Source organism: Gopherus flavomarginatus, chromosome 3 (genome assembly GCF_025201925.1).
Source record: "Gopherus flavomarginatus isolate rGopFla2 chromosome 3, rGopFla2.mat.asm, whole genome shotgun sequence".
Taxonomy (NCBI): domain Eukaryota; kingdom Metazoa; phylum Chordata; order Testudines; family Testudinidae; genus Gopherus; species Gopherus flavomarginatus.
Window position 1 is genome coordinate 202,295,949 of NC_066619.1, and position 21,464 is coordinate 202,317,412.

At 41.0% G+C, this 21,464-nt stretch overlaps 1 protein-coding gene across 1 annotated transcript in view; it reads left to right on the forward strand.

Moving 5' to 3' along the window:
• The window catches only part of FHDC1 (FH2 domain containing 1), a 51,064-nt gene extending 41,844 nt beyond the window's left edge, over positions 1-9,220 (forward strand). Inside the window, 2 exon segments of the mRNA XM_050946231.1 lie at positions 914-1,078; positions 5,148-9,220. Of these exon segments, the coding sequence (XP_050802188.1) occupies positions 914-1,078; positions 5,148-7,217 (2,235 nt within the window). The 3' untranslated portion in view covers positions 7,218-9,220.
• Positions 9,221-21,464: the final 12,244 nt, after the last annotated feature.

The following is a 21,464-nucleotide window of genomic DNA, read 5'->3' on the forward strand; positions in this document are numbered from 1 at the left end:
CAGCAGCATTTCATAATCAAAATATTGCAGGTTTGGGATGGAAAATTAGAAACTACCCATGGAGAACAGACACCTTTTTTTAACCTATTGATTAGCTGAAAGCCCAATCTTCTATCAAATCCCTTTTTGAAGGAAATCTTTCAGCCACCCCTAAATAGAGTTGTGAGCAATCTGACATGGCACATAAATGTGGGCAATGACATGGCATTGACCAAAAATTGTCCTGGTCTACACTAAGTCATCACCGTCATGTTACTTAGCTCCATTGTTCACAACCATGTTCAAACACAAAGAAATATTGTAATGAAGATCAGCTCCTGGAAACTAAATAATTGGGGTGCTGTGAATGAGTTGTATGTGTGGGATATACTGGAGGGCTTCTGGGATGTGCATGGGTTCAAGAATGGACAAGAATGGGATGGAACTAGTAATGGAATTAGTCATGGCTCTAGTCCAGAGGGAAAGGATGGGAAATTAGTGTAGCAAGGGTAAATTCTATGGGAGAGAAGGGAGCTGCCAGCAGGAAAGGCGAAGTTATTTTGGGAAGGATCAGCAGCTGTAGACAAGAAAGCTCATCATATTCTTAGTGCAGCTTGATAAGAGGCAACTCCAACCTGATTGCATTGTTCTGAGAGTTAAAGTTTGAAACATTGTTTTGCTTTAATCCTTCATCTAGTGACGCATCTTGCTCATTGGAATTACTGTTTTGATTTATCTTTTTCTTTCTTCCTCACTTCACTGAAATGGCAACACATCTGCTTTTACACTGTAGGATGTTACTCTCAAAGTCCTGATTTATTGGACTCTGTGATAGCTGGTAGATGGGAACATGGATTTCATCAGCACCTACTATATCTATCAGGTGTATAAGTTCTTAATATATCTAGCTTACAATATATATGTTTTACTGCAGTTCGCTGTAAAAGAACTAAAAGAACTAGAATACTGGAAACGAGAATTACAGGAGCAAGGAAATACGCTTATTGACTTTTTCTGTGAAGACAAAGAAACCATGAAACTGGATGAATGCTTCCAGATATTCAGGGACTTCTGCATAAAGTTCAACAAGGCTGTTAAGGTAAGGAAAATGAAAACACATTCTCTTTCACTTAAAATAAATCTCTTTATTCTTATGTGATCTAAGACTGCTTCAGGGACCTAACATTTATATTTGACATATTTGTTTGAATTAATATAATGTGGCAAATTGCCCATTTCTAGGGCTTTTGTTGCTCTAAGCAAACGGAAAATAGCTACCTCTCCCAGCCAATAATCAAGTCAAACATTTTGCTGCCCCCAAATATTTTGTTACCAGCCAATTAGATTATTCAGAGGACGTCAGGCCAGTGATCTAAGTGTCATTTATAAGATAGCTTCCTCCCTCACCCTCCTTACAAGTCTGTAAAAATTCCCTGTCTCTGACTCGCATTCTTTCTCCCTCCAGAGGGAGGCATTAACTGGTGTTTTGGGTTCCATGAAGACTCATTGTGGCTTTTTGGGGGGTGATATGGGAAAGCAGACTAACAGATTTTTATCTATTTCAAGACTTCTATTATAGGTGACTTCCAGTCCTTCCAGTGTGATCATGGCAGCTGTGGTGTGAAAGCAGCCTTCGTAGCCTTTGCTCTACTTTTGTCATTGGCAGCTTTGCTTTTTTCCAGGGACAGCTTTGCGTACATAAATATGTTCTTTGTCTCATTTAATCCAATGCGTCATGCCTGTTTTCTCCTACAGTGCTGTATAATGGTATAAGCAGGCAACCTCCAATTAAGTAAGTGATTGATATTAGCATATTAAGAATACACTAGGAAGTACTGTTGGATGGGACATGAAGATCTGAATAATACTCCTGGCTTATAAATACACATACATAAAACAGATATACAATACCCAGGTTCATAACAAATAATTTAAGCATCTGGAGTAGTCCAATTGCCTTCAGTGTGATTACTCACCTGCTTAAATAATCTGAATTGGGATTATACTGAACAAAACTATTTCAAAATGTATAATATCTCAGACCAATCCTTATTGTGTTTAGCCTGTACAGAGTACTGCAATATTAAAGGAATACCATCAACCTGAATTGCATTTCTGATGATGACGACGACAACAACAACAAGAAAAGTTCTGAATACTGTTAACTGTACACTTAAAATAATCACATTGGAATAAGTTAGATAATCATTTTTTGTTTGTGCATTTGACAGCAATTTGTAAAGACTAACTTTTCCCCCCTCCCTCTGTTCTTCTAACTCATATATTCTGTCATTCTGTGTTGACACAGGGTAGATAATTTTTTTAGTAGTGTGAATATTGCTAGGCTCTGATGGATTAATAATGTAATAAAAATTAGGATTCCAGAAGTGTGAACCCACCCTTTTGGCAAAGGAAAGCTACCCTTTCCATTTGGGATAGAGCTAGAGATTTCATGTCTTCCTTTGCCAATGACATCCATTGCAGATAATCCAGACTTTATCCCCAATTGTGAACCACAGAGCTTTCAAGATTGGGAAAGTCATAGAATAAAAACACAACTAGCCAGTTGTATACAAAAGAGATTTCTCTCTCTCCCCCCTTTTTTTTTATTATTAATATTATTTAAAGAAATCAAACCCAACTTTAACTTGCAGTCTCCTCTGGTATCAGCACCTTCAATTTAGCATTATTTTTCAACTTTCTAGAAAGCTGTTTTTATATGGAAAGCTAACTTTAGTAAAAGCCGCTGACTTCTGGATGGACAGCAAATAAAAAAAAGTAATTTATTATTTGCTGACAACTTCTCACAAAATATCCAAATCCTTTTGGCATTTTATCATATATAGTAGGGTCGACAAATTACACCAGAGAAATACTCTTCAGTTTGAGGGCCAGCAATCTCTGTGTGTAGCATGATATAAGAATATTTTGTTTAAAAATACTGTTGTGTAGTACTCTACACCAGCCTGGTTAGTGTGTGCATGCGTGCACTTATAATACAAAACCATGAGTTTGGATAAGTGAATAAATGATAGTGAAAGAGCTGATTTTATGCATATAGAGGAAATATGCAATTATTCATGTATTGGGATGCATTTCGTAACCAAACATTACAAATTGTTTGATGTTTATTATCCATGGGTGATCCTCCAGGCTCTTTCTTGTGGAAAAGGTCACACTCAGATAAATGAATTATTAATTTCATATTTGCTAGTAGCCACTAGACTAATGGTAGCCTCTTGTGGTGGATAAGAAACAGCCCCAAAACAGAGGAATAGTTCCAAAAAATATAAGAGGTTATAGTTTTTTTGGGGTGGGGGAGGAAGCAGCGTGTAGACACACAGCAAAATAGACAAAGGACAGAAGATATTTATTTGATACTAGGAGTGCACTGGATCCAGAAGAAGAATTGCATTTGGAAGTTTTTTGAATATTAATATGTTTGAACATGTCTGAGTATGTCATGTTTGTAAATATAGCATAAGAAAATCCCTAGAAATATATCCTGGTTGGGGTAAGAAAATTCAATGTGTAGCCTTACCAAATAGAAAAATGTAGAGAAATATCATGCAATGATACATTAAAACAAAGTGTATGGTAACAATTTATAAAGTTCCTTAAAATGATGTGTGTTTTTTAAAAGGGAAATAATTAGTAAAACCATAGACTGTTGAAGGATAACTCCACTATTAGGTATATTTATATGCAATTATTTTTAACCAATTAATATTTAGAAAGTGATTATTTAAAGTTGATCGGTCCTCAGTGAGACACACCTACACGTAGGATTTAGTGCATTCCATTGTCATGGAATAAACCCTTTGCCCCAGAATTTTGTTCCAACATCCAAGTGTTGCCTTTTTTTAAGAAGAGAGTTTGATTTTGAATAAACAGTATTGTAGGTCTTTCCAAGGCTATCTGATATCTGATCTTCTTGAGTCTGGTGGCAGCCTGAAAAATAGCTCGGAGAGGTCTGAACTACTCCACCCATTGAAGACTATGTCCACACTAATTTTTTTTGTTTTTCTGAAAATTTTCATGCCATTGCAGCTGCTATCACTTGTGCAGCACCTCTTCTTGTAGCAACAGAAGACGTGCTAGGATAGACAAATCTCCATATGAGTGCTGGTGTGTGTGGTTTTATTTTTGTCTTTAAATGTTGCTGCATAGCCCTCCTCTGATTAGGTTTTAGCAAAATAAAGGGAAATGATGGCTGTCATCAGTACCTTGTCTATTCTAGCATTCACTCCATTGTGCAGTTGCAGTGGTATTAGGAATAGGTGCACATGTTTCAAAAAACAATGTAGTGCAGATAAGTCTTTAATAGTTTAAATATTAAATCTAACGGTGACAATTTAAATGCTGTCTTTAACTGTGTCTCTGCCAGTGATTTTAGCAGAAAAACATTCAGCCTGCCCCCAAAAACCCGCTGCTGTAGTTGCAGATATATATATCGACAATATATGAATATACTCAATTGAATGTGGGGACAGCATAACACTGAATTTATTATCAAAATAAAGAACACAAGTTAACTCTGCTGATTAGAGTATCACTTGCATGTATAATTCATTGAAGTCTCTGCCACAGAATTCCCTGCCTGCTGCACTAGAATGCCACAGAATCTGGGGCTTTGTCACTGTGAAGTTCAGAGGAACTTGGCTATAGAATGCCACCTGTCGAGGAACAATTACAACTGGGGTGCTTGAGTATAAGATCTCTGATACATCAAGTCCAGAAGGATGGAATGGATCCAGAGGGCCATATGGATCTTTGTGTCATCAAACTTGATTGTTTTAATGGCTGAGGTTAATTGTCTAATATGTTTCTGCTTTAAATGTTTGCATATGCAATGAAAACTGCTGACTTAAAACTTACTAAAAGTGAACTTTAAAACCTAGCATATTGTAGTTCATATTCTTGGTCTCTGCGGGGGTCTGATAGTGTTTTTCAGTGCTCCCTAAGCTGGCTGGTCTAACGAGCTGTATTAGTTAGGCAGGAAACTGTTCTCCATATGGTACAATAGTTGCCATGGTGATTTGAGTGGGGAACAGACCACAGTAGGAAAAAATGAAGAGATGGGTGGCCTCAGTTAGCTTGTTTTGAAATGAGGGATGCTTCACTTTGAAATGTGTATTTATTCCTCATTCCCATCCTTTCTTTGACAGGAAAATAGGGAACGAGCGAGTCAAGAAATTCACCAACTGCAGAGATTAAGGGAGCTGGAAGAAAAGCGCCAATCCTGGGCTGCTGGAGAGCTTGGGAGCTTTGGGAGAAGTAGCAGTGAAAATGATGTTCAGACATTGGCTAAAAAAGGACTGGAGGTTTTTCTACCTTTGTTGCGGCAGAGACCTCAAAGTCCTTTGAATAGAAACCCGAGCACTAGGCGCTCCCGACTGTCCTTAGGGATTACTGCAGAGAGAGATCTTCTGACTTTCCTGGAAATCTCCAAGGATGAGAATCCAAACAAATTCAACAGCCTTCCTCGTGCAAACACACGACAAGCAAGACCCAGCATAGCCTTGACTGAATCCAAAGAGCCTAGAGATCTCAGTTTAAATAACTTGAATTTACACCAAGCATCTGAAACCAAAATGGATAGCGCAGATCTGTCTCATTTGCCTTCAGCTCAGCCCAGTCACTTACAGGACATGGAGGTGGGCTCTACCAGTACTAACCTCTGTCACTCCGAAAAGAATACCGACAACAGTCAGCACAGGTCCAGTGTGCCTGGTGTGCAAGCAACAGATGTAAATGCTTTGGCCCTTGCTGTTGAGGAATGTCAAGTTGTTAAAGGACTATATAAGTCTGATATCCAAGAAACAAAACCTATGGAAGACATGTCTTTAATAAACTTGGAGGATGTTGGTGCAGCAGACTTAGAGACTCTAGATGACTTGAGCTTGCACTCCCTCAGCACTGCGGATAATGATGATCCAGTGCCCTCTTACAAAAGTTCCAGAGAGGCCGATGATTGTCAAGCCAAGGCGGGAAGCTGCAAAAATGAAGTTTCCGAGCATACCAGTAGTGGCCCGACATCTATGGATACAAGTGTTTCTGGCAGTAAAGAACATGGGCCAACGTTCTATATATCTGATACTACTGATTGTTCTCTGACTTTCGACTGTTCAGAAGGAAATGATTTAAAATTAGTGGGCAATGAAGTGAAAGAGCAAGATGGCAGAGCTTACTCTTGTGCAAATGATGCTCGAGATGGCAGTAGTACAGTTGCCTCAAATCTGAATTCATCCTCTGCAAAGGAAATTTCTCTTCATGCTTTCTCAAATGACAAAGAGGACTCCAGCCGCAAGCACTGCTTCCCTAAGGAAAAGCCTGTAAAATGTAGAGAATCCTTAGGACCAAAGAGAAACTCTCTAAAAGATAGATCTCTAAACTCTTCAAAATCCAGTGGCACTCGCCCTACCCAGACAGTTACTGCCAGACCAATAAGAACTTTGAATGCATCTGAAAATATGAGTATGAGAAAAGTGGTGCCCATTTCCAGGTCAAACAAAGCACCAAGCAGTCTGAAAAAGCCAGAAGCCAAACCAGCACTTCGAGAGGCCAGTACAGCTGAAACACAACTGTCACATCGCAACACTATCCGAGGCACAACAGAAACACTTCCAAGAACTCCTTACAGGCATAGCTTATCAGTAGAGGAGCCAAAATTACAGCGAGGGACTGCAACTTCCAGCAGTGCCCATTTTGAGAGGGACCAAATTCAGCGCAAGGGCTCTCTTAAAGTGCCAGGTTCTAAATCTGTCAGAGGTATTCCCAAATCAAAACCAGATGAAAGTAAGATTTGTCGCTCCACTGTAAAACCCCAGGCCCCTCCAGATACTAACAAAAGCACGACAGCCAGCGCTCCCAAGCCACCGTCCTCTATACCAAATTTTGCAAGGAACACAGTGGCCTCTTCCTCAAGGAGTGCAAAGGTGGATCTACCTAACTCTTCGAAAACTCCAAGCATCACAAGGTCAGTGTCTCAGAGGCTACCTAGAATGAGGCCAGCAGCAAACTCTGATGACCTCTTCCCCAAGGAGAATACTGGAAACTTCCTAAAACGAGCAAGTAGTGCTAGAGTTCTCAAAAGGAACACAGGCCATAGTGATATTCTCAGTGTTAAAGCGGAACCTACAGCAAAGGAACAAGGTATAATGGAAAAGTCGTCCCTTCAATTGAAAGATGCAAACCGGACCACAATAGGGAAGATATTTAAACCATTATTGAAATAAGGGTTTGGGCTTTTTGACATCTTGGCATATGAACACATGTTTAAGCACTGGATGTCTTGTGAAATATCCAAAACAGTAATATCACTATTTAATAACATCTCCTGGTATCTAATGTACAGCACACCATCAGAGGACAGCAACTACTTTTGTTCTGGTCTTCATCCTGTAAGCATGAATTTGAATGTATTTAATGTTACTGTGGTGGAGTACAAATGCCACGAATCTTTTATGCATTTGTGGTATAGTACATTGATAAAAAACAATCCTGAAGGAATTTTAAAACTACCAATTGAAATTATTTTGTGACATGAGAAGAAAAAAAAAAAAAGAGGAGGGGGTTATGGCCAGTTTTTGTATACAGGAGCGTTGTGGTTTTTTTTTTTTTTTTAAAGCTTAAGCAGTTTTACTAGTTGGTTCCTTTATTCAAAGTTGAAACGACGCCTTTGGAATAGTGCAGAAAATGAACTTGGGTGAAGATACTTTCTGTCACTCTAATTCCTTGGATTCAAGAGTCATCTGTGCCTGTTGCAAAGTCCATTGCTGGCAATTGGACACACTGGGAACCGCTGGCCTAAAAATGGTGAAACAGGACATTCACTGTTTGTGGCTGTCTTAACCTCATTGAAGAATTTATGGCATGTCTTATTGTGTATGTGTGTCTGTCTGTGTAGGAAGGAAGGAAAACTCTGCTGGGCAGAAAGTTTATTCTCCATGAGTGTGGCAGAATTGTCTTGCACGTGCAAGTAGAATATAGTAAAAAAAATTGACTGGTGCTGGATGTAGTAGCACAGCTGGAGGTCACGCCTATTGGAAATACCACCAGTAGCTGTTAGGGATAATAGTTACTCATGTTCTGACTCATTTCAGTCAGATGCAAACTTGCCAGCTTTTGGTAATACAAAAGTGCCATATTTATAATACATATCAAAGGTGATGCAGCTCAACATTTGAAGGCTGCAACCTGGTGCCGAGCACTTTCTTACCATTCCTTATTTCCACTGGTTTATCTACTATCAAATTACTTGAATGTTGCTATGGCTTTGAAACAGCCATTTCCCTGCCGCCGCCTCCTCCTCCTCTCTTTGTCAGCAGGAGCATTTAGCAGGAAACATACAGCTTACGCATGGACAATGTTTTGTAAATTAAGCTGCTTTGACTGCTTCAAATGTGTTTTTTAATGTTTAAAGTGGCTAAAGGATGAATTAAAGACATGTTTTATGTTTCATAAGCTTTTTTTAAAAAAACCCTTTTTTCTGCAGATACAAATTTTAACACCGTGTCAGACTAAGATACAGAGAATGAGGGAAAACTTGTTTTAACATGCTCTGTGCCTTTCCAAGAGAAATGTATGTAGGTGTGGGGAAACTGACTGTCTCCAAACATCTTATTTAAACAGTTGCCTTTTTATTCACTTATGAATGAAACCTCATTTAAAAAAAAATAAAACGAAATATATTTGGAAAGTTGTATCTCTGCCTACTGATACATCACTCCCACCATTCCCTTCCATTAGGAGTGTATACTTCATTCATAATTAACTACCTGCCCATACACTTCTATGGGCTAGCAACCAACCAGTCGGGTACAGCCAGCTTTATGATTTTAATAAAGCAAGTGGCCCTTAACCAAGCAGATCCCACTGCAGACAGCATACCAAAACACTATCAGCTGTTCCATGGGACCTCTTGTGAAAGTCTGTCTCAAAGTGAGATTTTTATAATCAATTCACAGGCAAGGACCTCAGAGTGAATATTGCTTTAAATCTCATAAGCTTTAGGATCTTCCCTCCCTTGTGGGTTAAATATGAAAGTGTGTCCCTTAGCCCTCCCTGTGTCCTTGAGTACACATTTGCGAGAGCAGGTGACTTTTTTTTTTTTAATCTTTTATTGGTAGTAAGCTTGAAAAAAAGTAATTTAAATGTGTTTGGAAAATGCAAATTAATATCTATATAAATGTCTGTAAAAACAAACAATGTATTTAATGGACCATTTATACATTTCTGAGTAACTTGGTAGTTTAATAAAGTTCCCACTTACCGGAGTTGTGCTTTTATATTTTCCCTGTTTTCTATTTTGATTTTGGTACTATATTTCTCAACCTGACAGTGTCCCAAAAGGAAGGACTTTAATTAAATTAAATTCAGGAAGTTTTAAATGTTGGATTAATTTTTTAAAACATATTTTTATATAACTTCAGTTTCATGATTAAGCATTTCTAATGCAGGGCTTCCTGTTCTAAACATGGGTTAACAGCAAATTTATGGAGCATATTTGGGTCTATAATGAAGGATTAATTTGCAGCATGTTCTGCACACATTTTGTGTTTTGGCCAAGATAAATATTCATGGGACTAACAAGTCTGGATCTGTTGCTATCTTCATACTTTTTGGCATAGCACACTTTATTGGGAAATCCTAGCTCATAACTACCAGGGGTTTAGAAATGAGAGTGTGATGACTGTTTTACTATAACCCTTAAAGGAAAAAATGGGCTAAAGCTTCATCTCATCTTTTATTTCCTCTGTTGTGTTATAAAATAGCAATTGGTATAAGCTGAAATACAGTGCCAGCCCATGTCAAGTGGGACATCAGTTCTCCTAAAAGAAAACCTTTTTCCCCTGTACTGTGGAGAATGCTGTCTGTGCTGGCATTGCTGCTCTTTTCAGACTTGTTCGACTCCTGATTTTGTTTGTTCAGTCAGTGCTTTGTCCCTTATAAGTGACAAAGACCTGCAGCCTGACTGCTGACAGATGTGAGCTTTGTGGGAAGGCTCCTTTACCGTTTAAACATATCTTAAGTTTAATTTTTTAAACTTCATTTTAACAGGGTTTGTAAGTACCAGTTCATTACTTTTAACTACCAGATCTGCTGTCAGAATTGAGTGACAGATATAAATGCCCTGTAGGTTTAATTTTCCTTGACATCAGCTAACCTAACCCCTTTCCCTATAAACAAGTTTGCATATAAAAGGCCTTATAGGGTATGTCTACACCGCAAAAAAAGACCCGTTACTGGCCCATGCCAACCGGGGGTTTTCTTTGCTGCGTAGGCGTACCAACAGTTAACTACATTGCAGTCAGTTCTGAGTTGACTAAAGACAATTCCACTTCTTCCAGCTTTGCTAAATGTCAAACACTTTTGTCTCTGGTAATAGATTAATGTGATCCTTCTCCCCAGTTATGGTGTTGCCGGGTCATGGGTGGAGGGACAAAGTGAGAGTGAAGTGAGGAAGCTAGGGGCACACCTAGTGATCTCTATAGCTAGTTGACAGGTAGATCTTTTGGCACAGTAAGGAAACATGCTGGGGCATACTTACAGGTATCGAATATATACACTTTGTGGGAATTACATACATAGCCATTCAGAATCAGGGATTCACTGCATCACTCATTACAATAGCTTATGAATTTTTCAGGGAAGAAAGAAAAAGTTTTCATCCAAGTGCAAGACTGTGCTGTTTGAAACAATCTGACATCTTTTTAATCTTGTTTGTCTGGCTAACTACTATATGTTATGATGTAGCTACAGTTAAACAGACCAAACTAAACAGAGCTCCTTTCTTTCAACTATATATCCTCACCAAAATATCCAGTTTTCTAACTGCTTAACAATAACATTTATAAACTTAACACACACTGTTTAAATCTTGGGAACCCTTGCCTGTGTAACCACTACCCAAAACAAGGAGTTCATCTACTGTGGGCTTGTCTACATCACAAAGTTGCAGCGCTGGTGAGGGGGTTACAACGCTGCAACTTAGGAGGTGTACACATCTGCAGGGCATCACCAGCGCTGCAACTCCCTGTTTGCAGTGCTGGCCGTACTCCCGTTTTGTCTCGGGTGTAGAGGATCCAGCGCTGGTGATCCAGCGCTGGTAATCAAGTGTAGACACTTACCAGCACTTTTCTTGACCTCCGTGGAATAAGCAGGTATCCCAGCATACCTGAGGAAGCCTCTGGTAATCAAGCACGTCTCCTTCCCCGGTTTGCTCTCGCTTTCCCCGAACCCCCGAGCAAGCAGGTCTCCTTCCCTGCGGTTTGCAGGGGGGTTCGGGGAACGCGAGAGCAAACCGCGGCAAAGCTGGTCTCCTTCCCCAGTTTGCTCTCGCGTTCCCCGAACCCCGAGCAAGCAGGTCTCCTTCCCTGCGGTTTGCAGGGTGGTTCGGGGAACGCGAGAGCAAACCGCGGCGAAGCTGGTCTCCTTCCCCGGTTTGCTCTCGCGTTCCCCGAACCCCCCTTGAAGCCGCCCAACAGCGCTGCAGTGTGGCCACATCTAACACCACTTGCAGCGCTGGTTGCTGTAAGTGTGGCCACTCTGCAGCGCTGGCCCTATACAGCTGTACTAATACAGCTGTAACAACCAGCGCTGCAAAATTGTAGATGTAGACATACTACTTAAACAGCCAGCAACTTGTTTCCTTTTTATTAACAGATAGCTAATCTAAATCTAGTTAACTCTGGTGATTGAATGACATATTCTGGAAATCTTCTTTACTGTTAGTAATGGCTTCTGGGCAAATAACCTTGTAACTGAAAAAAAGACAATGAAGTGCAGCACCTGTAAATAATTCTTCACTGTAAGGCTTCATGTTTGTCTTCCATGACAATGATTAAAACAGACCCACTGAGGACTATAATTAAGAGACTAGCTTACCAGCAGTGTGTCAAGTCAGTTATTTGCATTGGAACAAGGCTATTTGCTGGCATATGGACATCACTGGCAGTGTACCTGGAATTTCTACTTCCTAGAGCCAATGACATATCCGAATGAATATAAACTTTCAGCTGTCAACTTACTCCTTTCTTAAGATCTGCTAACCTCCAACTGCTGCTATCCTTTCTTATTGCACTGAACCAACTTGGAGTGCAAAGGTCACCATGAGCGTACTGATTTTGTTGGGAGGGGAAGGGAGTGGGACTTTGTAGATGATGAGTCAATGCTTAGCAAGGGTGGCCTGGATAGGGAAGGATCAAAAAGTTGCATATGTGTTTTGGGTTTTTTATCCCTCCAAAAGAGACTCTCCCAGTCCAAAGTAAAGAGTGTGGGAAAACTCCCTTTGAATGATGATGTATTGAAGATACAGCACTGAATATCTCTCTCCTGCTTTAGGTGTTGGCTACAAAGACACAATAGCCATCTCTGTCCTGTTCTATCTTTGTGTATTTTAAAAAAAATACTTTAATGCTTTTATATGGGCAAAGTGGAAGAAAAAAATATAAATTCTACCTACTTTTATCAAGGAGGCTGACCATTTAAAATGGTTGGCAACTGCAAACAGACCCTCTGCTGGAAATGGGCACATATTTTCATTGGATATGGATTCAGTAGCAAAGTAGCTAAGACAAAAAAGCAGAATCTCTTCTCAGCCTCAAAATGGGGCTAAATGACAATCTTTTTATTTGGAAATATGAATCCTAGCCATTGAAGAAGGGCCATGTTCATGCGTGCATCAAAGAAAGTTGCCACACGTGTTTGTGCCATTTCTGTTTCTTGGTTTATTATGAGAGTTGCCTTCCTGACGGCCTTCTGTCCGAGGGTCATTAGAAATCAAAGAAAGTTGTCTTCAGTGTAGTAGAGAGCAATAAACAATATCAAAATCCCCCAGCAAAACCAGAGCGTGAGTAGTATGTATTGGTAATGCTTTATCTAGCTCTTCATTTAAGCAAAACTGTCGTGTGATGCTTAACTGTTCTGCACGTGTAAAGGAAGCCAGCGGATTAATCATAAAATATGTGCACTTTTAAGAGCTTATTCAGGAAAGTAATATTCTGTATCTTCATGTGCTAGCACATGTTCTGGGGCCTGAGGTTGCTTATGTTCTTCAGATAAATATGTCTGGAAATGGCAGTAATGCATTATTAGCTTTTAGTAGCTGAAAAGTTGTGTATGGAAATAGATTTGTCAGGTTTATTAGGCAAATGTGGAAGTGATAAATTAAGACATTATTTGAGACAAGTTTTCAAGCCCATGTGAATCCTTTCTTCTGTCATCATTAAGATCTTTAAATTAGTGTTGGAAGTACTACTGCTGGCAAATACTTACACAGATCAGTCACAGAGAAAGGGCTAGAGTCCTTTGTGCCTGCCTAAACTGAAGCATTGCAGCAAACAGCTGACTAGTAGTGGTGCATATTGCTGCTTGAGTTCCATTACTAAAAAAAGACCCAAGTCACTAACTTCAGTGTTTTGTGTTTCTATTATTTTTCATGGGGCATCTGAAGGTGTTAGATGTATTCATCATTAAAATCTATAACCACCTTGTTAGAAAGAAAAGCTGTTACAAACATGCTCTTCTTTCTATCCCTCAAACAACTGTTTGCCTCTCTGCATCTCATTGCTATTTCCTCCCACTCCCATTTCCTTTTATATTTTCCATCCATCCCTATTTTATTTTCCATCCTTCCCTAACACTCTCACTCTGTTTATCTTTCATTTTGTTTCTCTGCTTCTCTCTGCAACTCTGTTCTGCCATTTTCTGTTCTCAAGCTTTTTCTTAGTTCTCTGATCCTATCACTTCTTTCTCCTTCCAATCCTCTTTCCTTTCCTCAAGTCCTCTTGTGGGTGTGTGAAAATTGAGTTATTCTGCCAGCCTTTGGTAAGGGAGGCAGAGGTGCTGGAACAATTTGTATAGTGGGGGTGCTGAGAGCCATTAAACCAAGCTGCAACCTCTGTATATAATGGAAACCACCAGCACCCCTAGTTCCAGCACTTGCGAAGGGAGGAAGATAGGACAAGAAACTCAGGGATATGGTCTTAAGGATCCTGCTTCTATCTCAGCTTCCACCTTTCATTCTTACTGAACTGCTAGGAGGCAGCTGTTACCAAGTGGAAGGGCAGCTAGTTGTTGGTCACTGGAGTTTCCATACTAGGAATAATGCAAGAGGCTGGGACTCTTCTAAAAATGGAACAATTGATGTCTATGGGGAATGGAGTGTGTGTGTGTGTGTGTGGTTTTCTTGGCTTTCTGGGTCAATAAATAAATGAGCGATAATAAAAGAATGCCAGGCATTCTTTCCTTACATATCCTCTTTGCCAAAAGACTTCCAAACCACCCATAATCTTCAGTGCCATCTTAGTGACATGAGTAAATATCAGAGATTTGAACTGCCAGTTTGTAACTGTTGAAATAAATGCATGTGTAATTTTTGACTAATGTGCAGTTTTTCCCCATTTGTGTTAAAGCACTAATTTTTACTAGTGGTAAGAATTTCCTCCTCCTTGCTTATGGAGGAAGATTTCTGCAAAGCATTCCCCAACCTGCAAAAAGCAACGATGGCTCATCAATACAGACTTGATGAATTACTACATGATGCAGAGCACTCTGAATTTGTGCATAGTATATTTATGTGGTATACAAATGTGTATAGCTACAAGGGAAGTTGGTGCTCCTTTTAAAAAAACAAAAAAACCCAAACTTCACTTAAGATAGAAAACCCACTGTCAAAGATCTTAACCTAACAGCACAATGTTTTTAATACAAAGCTCATTTTAAAATGATGGCATGTCACGGTGGTCGAAAGTGTTACCAAAACATAGATCATATTTTGGGGAAGGTACTAGCAGAACATTAGGATATTGTCTAGACTAGGATTTGGAAGGTGGTAGCAGCCTAATGTAAGCAAGGTAGAGTGCCTTCACACCAATGTAATCTGTGTTTTGGTGCAACTTTTAATGGGAAGGTTTCAGAAAGAAAGAACACCCCATCTCAGAATAGTTAATAGCCTAGTGGTTAGGGCACTCACCTGGGATATAGTCTCTGTTCTGCTTGATTTGGAGCAGGCCCTTGAACATGGGTTTCCCACATCTCAAGATTATTAGGTTCTTGGCCTGCCTGCCCACCATCCCACTTTTCACAAACATTTTCAAAAGGCCTTGGTTTTATTCTTCCTGGGACTGGAAACAAACAGCAAAACCTCAACATTTTCGGTGAAACTGATTTCTTGTTTTCCAGCGAGCCCTACTGTTAAGACAGGGAAATGTGGTCTAGATGGAATTGTTGTAAAATGGGGGCACAATTGATCGAAAAATCATACTCGGAATAGTTAAACTAGAAGGGCTTGTATAGTGGTGTCCTGCAGGGGTTTGGCCTGGCCTTCTTAAACTATAAGGATAGTAAAGTATTGGAAGAGGTTTCCAAAAGAGGTGGTAGAATCCCTGCTGTTGGAGGTTTTTAAGAACAAATTAGACATACACCTGTCAGGGATGGTCTAGGTATACTTGATCCTGTCTCAGTGCTGGCAGCTGGACTAGAAGATATTTTCAGGTCCTTCCAGCCCTACATTTCTATGATTCTATGTTAATTAACACGTTATCCTAGTCTAGACAAGACCTAGGTGGGAAGCTGTTCCAAGCACATGAGGAAGCTTAATAGGAGGCATTAAGTCAGGAGTCAGCATAAGAGATAAAGGGAAAAGCCAGGAGAGAATCACAGAATCATAGACGATTAAGGTTGGAAGAGACCTCAGGAGGTCATCTAGTCCAACCCCCTGCTCAAAGAAGGGCCAACATCAACTAAATCATCCAGCCAGGGCTTTTTCAAGCCAAGCCCTAAAAACCTCTAAGGATAGAGATTCCACCACCTCCCTAGGTAACCCATTCCAGTGTTTCACCACCCTCCTAGTGAAATAGTGTTTCCTAATATCCAACCTAGACCTCCCCCACTGCAACTTGAGACCATTGCTCCTTGTTCTGTCACCTGCCACCACTGAGAACAGCCTAGTTCCATCCTCTTTGGAACCCCCCTTCAGGTAGTTGAAGGCTGTTATCAAATCCCCTCCTCACTCTTCTCTTCTGCAGACTAAACAAGCCTAGTTCCCTCAGCCTCTCCTCATAAGTCATGTGCCCCAGTACCCTGATCATTTTCCTTACCCTCCACTGGACTCTCTCCAATTTGTCCACATCTTTTCTGTAATGGGGGGCCCAAAACTGGATGCAATACTCCAGATGTGGCCTCACTAGTGCTAAATAGAGGGGAATAATCACTTCCCTCGAACTGCTGCAATTCTCCTACTAATGCAGCCCAATATGCCATTAGTCTTCTTTGCAACAAGGGCACACTGCTGACTCATACCCAGCTTCTCATCCACTGTAATCCCCAGGTCTTTTTCTGCAGAACTTCTGCTTAGCCAGTCGGTCCCCAGCCTGTAGCAGTACATGGGATTCTTCAGTCCTAAGTGCAGGACTCTGCACTTGTCCTTGTTGAACCTCATCAGATTTCTTTTGGCCCAATCCTCCAATTTGTCTAGGTCTCTCTGGACCCTATCCCTACTCTACAGCGTATCTATCTCTCCCTCAAGCTTAGTGTCAGTTGCGAACTTGCTAGGGTGCAATCTAGCCCATCATCCAGATAAATAATGAATAAAGATGTTGAACAAAACTGGCACCAGGACTGACCCCTGGGGCACTCTGCTTAATACCAGCTGCCAACTAGATATTGAGGCGTTGATCACTACCCATTGAGCCTGACAATCTAGCCAGCTCTCTATCCACCTTTATAGTCCATTCATCCAATCCATACTTTTTAAACTTCCTGGTAAGAATACTCTGGGAGACTGCATCAAAAGCTTTGCTAAAGTCAAGATATATCCTGTCCACTGCTTTCCCCATATCCATAGAACCAGTTATCTCATCACAGAAGGTAATCAGGTTAGTCAGGCATGACTTACCCTTGGTAAATCCATGTTGACTGTTCCTGATCACCTTCCTCCCCTCCAAGTGCTTCAAAATGGTTTCCTTGAGGACCTGTTCCATGATTTTTCCAGGGACTGAGGTGAGGTTGACCAGTTTGTAGTTCCCCTGTTACCTGGAGTTCTTTCAACCCAAAGCTCTTGGTAACTTTTACTCTGTGTGAGGTGGTGTCAGGAAATAAATCAAGGGAGATGCAGCCATCTGACCAATAGATAGCTGGCACAAACAGGGCAATACAAGAATGCTTTCACTTAAAGCTAAACTTTACATAGTCTCAAGCACTTACATACGTCCACAACAGGTTAGTAAAACACCCCAACTCTAGCTAATTACTGAAGCTGAGTGTGACTCTCGAGTGGCACAGTGGCAGCCTTACAACAGCCAAATCTTCCATCTGACAGCAGGGACCATGATGTGTCCAGAGGAAGAGTCCTTGAAGAAACCCTCTCAAAGAGTCCAACTAACTCAAACTTTTCCCCCTAATTTATACATTAGTAATACAATGACATGTCACTTCAAGAAAACTTGTTAAACAAGCAATTTCAAAGGTCAAGCAAGAGGTTTCCTTCTGGTCATCGATTAACCACGTGTGGTTTTTCAGAGTTTGCATGCCTTGAGGCCCTGTCAGACACATTCCTGCGGGCACATGGACAAGCTTCCTGTTCTTCTAAAATGCTTATATCAGAAATTTCCACACAATTCTGATCAGGAAAGATGGGGGTCAAGCTGCCTTGTCTCTGGCACCCTAAACCCCCTCCTCTCCTGCCTTGGTTAAGCTAAGGCTGTTGCATGGCCAATTTACAGCCTGCTGACATGGCTGCTTTTAGCAATAAACAATAGTGGTTTCAGGCACTTTACTGGTTTGCCAAAATCTCCCTGTATGCCCTTGGTGCTCCTTCTTCCCTTTTTTAAAAAGAAGTTTGAGAAGTTTGAGTTCAATACAGGGAGCAGAAGGAAGGGTAAGCAGTTGCAGAAATATGTTTGAGAAGTGAGGAGAAATTTGAAAAGAAGCCATTGAAGAGTTTTGAGAAGGGAGGAATGGTCAGGCTTGTGGGGAGAGAGATGACCGTGGCGACTGCATTTTGGATGGGGTGGAGTGGGGAGAGATGTGAGGAATTTCCAGTAATAAAGATAAATGACCAGCATGTGAATCAACATTTTGGCAGGAACAATAAGAATGGAAAGGAGGAATTTGAGATATTGTAAAGAAAATGGCAGTCTTTGGTGCGGTCCTGAATATAAAGGTTGAAGGAAAGAGAAGTCAAAGATAGCACCAAGGTCGTGAATTTAGGTGGAAATAGTTCTTCCAAATGGCGAAAGGAAAATAAGGCCAAGTAAAACAAATAACTCGCAACACTTATATTTCTAACTACATAGTTGTCCTCCAGGATTTGATAGTTACTAAGACTGGCGAGAGGTAAAAGGCTGGCTGATTGGTCTATTGGTAAATTATCTTGAATTGTTAGGGGTAAGCATCTGAATTAAAATTCTACCCACTGCGTTTTGCTAAAATTCTACCTGTTGTGTTTTGTCAGGGGATACTTTCTCCACTGAAAATACTCATGTGAAAATGTCATCTCTTGCAAAATCTTCAAAGCAGGACCAAGAACTGATAATATTGTACCTTTGTTTCTCAGTGTTAGGGTGTGATGTCACTACATCACAAAGCCAGAATGGAGGAGAGAAAAGAAGCCTAAAGTCAGGTGTTTTTCATGGTACAGGTCTCAAACACCAGAAACCTTGGCTAGGTCCAGTTTTTCTGAAGAGGCGTTCTGACCCTATGAGCCTCTTCCAGCTGATTTGGATGAAATGCTCCAAAGAAGGTCACATTTCTCCTGACAGTTATACATTTATGATTAAATGAGATCACTCACATTTACATTAGACATGATAGAACCTGTTGGTTTTTATCCTAAGCAACATAAACTCTTCATGTTTAGGGCGTAAGCCAACAACTAACTGATGAGGTTAGAAATATAATTCTTTATTGTAAAGTTCCTTGCACCTTCCTCTGAATCATCTGGTACTAGCTACTTTCAGACTGGTAACTGGTTGACTACAAGTCTGATCTTGTGTGGGAATTCCTAAGTACAGCAAAAACCAGTTAAAGAGATGTTCTTGGCTGGAGATGTGTGTTGTGGGTGAATCTCAGTATGAGAAACATCTAGAGGAGAGGCTCAAAGGGTGAACACGACCAAGCCTAAGATTGCCGGGCCAAATCTAAGGACACCCTTCCCATCAATATGTGCCTGGTCCACAGCTGAGCAACAGACTGAGGAATGGGGACAACCAAGGGGATTCTATATCGCTGTAATCTCACTGCATTGGATAAAGATATTGTTGGGAATCATGTGAAATGTGTCATAAACAACCCAGAGAGGATGACACATGACTATGATAGGAGACATTCTGTAATAGTGATAGCAAACTGCCTGATCCTAAATGATTGTAAAGTAGACGTCCATGAGGATGTGTCACTTTAACACCAATTTGCAAAGTTGATGCATAAAGACTTCCCTAACTTCCTCAAAAATAACTTCATCCTTTGCAACAAATTAGCTGTTACTCATCCAGACTGAAGCTGGGCCACAGGCTCTGATTCTCCATGATGTTCAATGCTCTTGGCTGTAAGGGAGAGTGGCAGCTGCAGGAAGTCTGTGTGGCTCCCTTATTCCGGGCTGGTACAAGCTGGTGGATTGGATGTAGCAGGGATTTGCTCTGCCAGTCCCCCTTCCAGAACAAAGCATGGCTGGGACAGGGAGGGAACACACTGTCCTCAGGCTGGGGATGGGGGGTGAAGCACCTGGCATAGGAGATGGTTCTGCCGCCTACACCAGCTTTTCACCACCAGAGTTTACCTGCATGGGGTGAATTCTCCACTGACCTTTTCTGACTGCTTTAAGGCCACTTTGCATGCCACAAACTTACCTTACAGAGAATCCAGCCCATTCAGCTAGGCTTTGGTGTACACTGAGGAAACTTTGGCTAGTATGCCAACTATTTTGAAAACCTGTTCAGCTGGGCTGATTTTACAACCAGGTGGAGACTTATGTAGGCCGGTCTCCTGGTGCCCTGAACTAGTTTCCAAACCACTCCAGCAACTCTCTTTCTCCTCTCTCTCTTTCATTAGAAATATAGCTAACGAAAGAGGTTTGTTTCAAAATGAAATAATTGTCAGGTAGGATGTTGTTTTGAAATTCTATTTTGTAAATAGCATCCTACTATATTCTAATGAAGATTTAAATACTATTAGAAATCACAGGATTGATTTAGAGAGACAAGGTGGGTGAGTTAATTTTTTTTTTTTTTATTGAACCAATTTCTGTTGGTGAGAAAGACAAGCTTTTGAGCCACCCAGAGCTCTTCTTCAGGGCAGAGAAAGAATTGGTTATTGCCTTCTTGTCAGAAGTTGGGTTCTATGTACTGTAGAAGTTCTTTTGTGCTTTGCTTGGGCAATGTTAATATTGATAAATCCCTATTTGCTGTGTCTCCATGTTTTTTCCTTTGTTTTTGGAGCAACAGGGTACAAGGAGATCTTGCCTTGCACAGAATTCTCTTCACTGTCATCATTTATGCCAGTAATGTATTTGTTTGTAAACCTTCCCCCTTGCCCCCCGCCCCACACACCTTCCCAGGAGTCACACTGAGCATTCTGAAATTAGGAGACATTGATTTCTAATGATTCATTTTATAGGCATCCTATAATGAGGGAGCTGGGTTTCCCTAGCCCCTTCCCTTCCTTCTTTCATCATGTTTTACTATGGGTACATCTACACTACGGGATTATTCCGATTTTACATAAACCAGTTTTGTAAAATAGATTGTATGAAGTCAAGTGCATGCGGCCACACTAAGCACATTAATTTGGTGGTGTGCGTCCATGTACCGAGGCTAGCGTCGATTTCCAGAGCGTTGCACTGTGGGTAGCTATCCCGTAGCTATCCCATAGTTCCTGCAGTCTCCTCCACCCCTTGGAATTCTGGGTTGAGATCCCAGCGCCTGATGGGGCAAAAAACATTGTCGTGGGTGATTCTGGGTACAGCCTCACCCCTCCCTCTGTGAAAGCAGCAGACAACCATTTCGTGCCTTTTTTCCTGGGTGAACTGTGCAAACGCCATAGCACAGCAAGCATGGACCCTGCTCAGATCAAGACTGCAATCGTGGACGTTGTAAACACCTCGCGCATTCTTGTGCAGTCTATGCTGAACCAGGACCTGCAAAGCCAGGCGAGGAGGAGGCGGCTACAGCAGAGCGGTGATGAGAGTGATGAGGACATGGACACAGAATTCTCTCAAACCATGGGCCCCTGCGCTTTCGAGATCCTGCTGGTAATGGGGCAGGTTCTAGCCATTGAACGCCGATTTTGGGCCAGGGAAAGAAGCACAGACGGGTGGGACCGCATAGTTTTACAGGTGTGGGAGGATTCACAGTGGCTGCAAAACTTTCGCATGCGTAAGGGCACTTTCATGGAACTTTGTGACTTGCTTTCCCCTGCCCTGAAATGCCATAATACCAAGATGAGAGCAGCCCTCACAGTTGAGAAGCGAGTGGCAATAGCCCTCT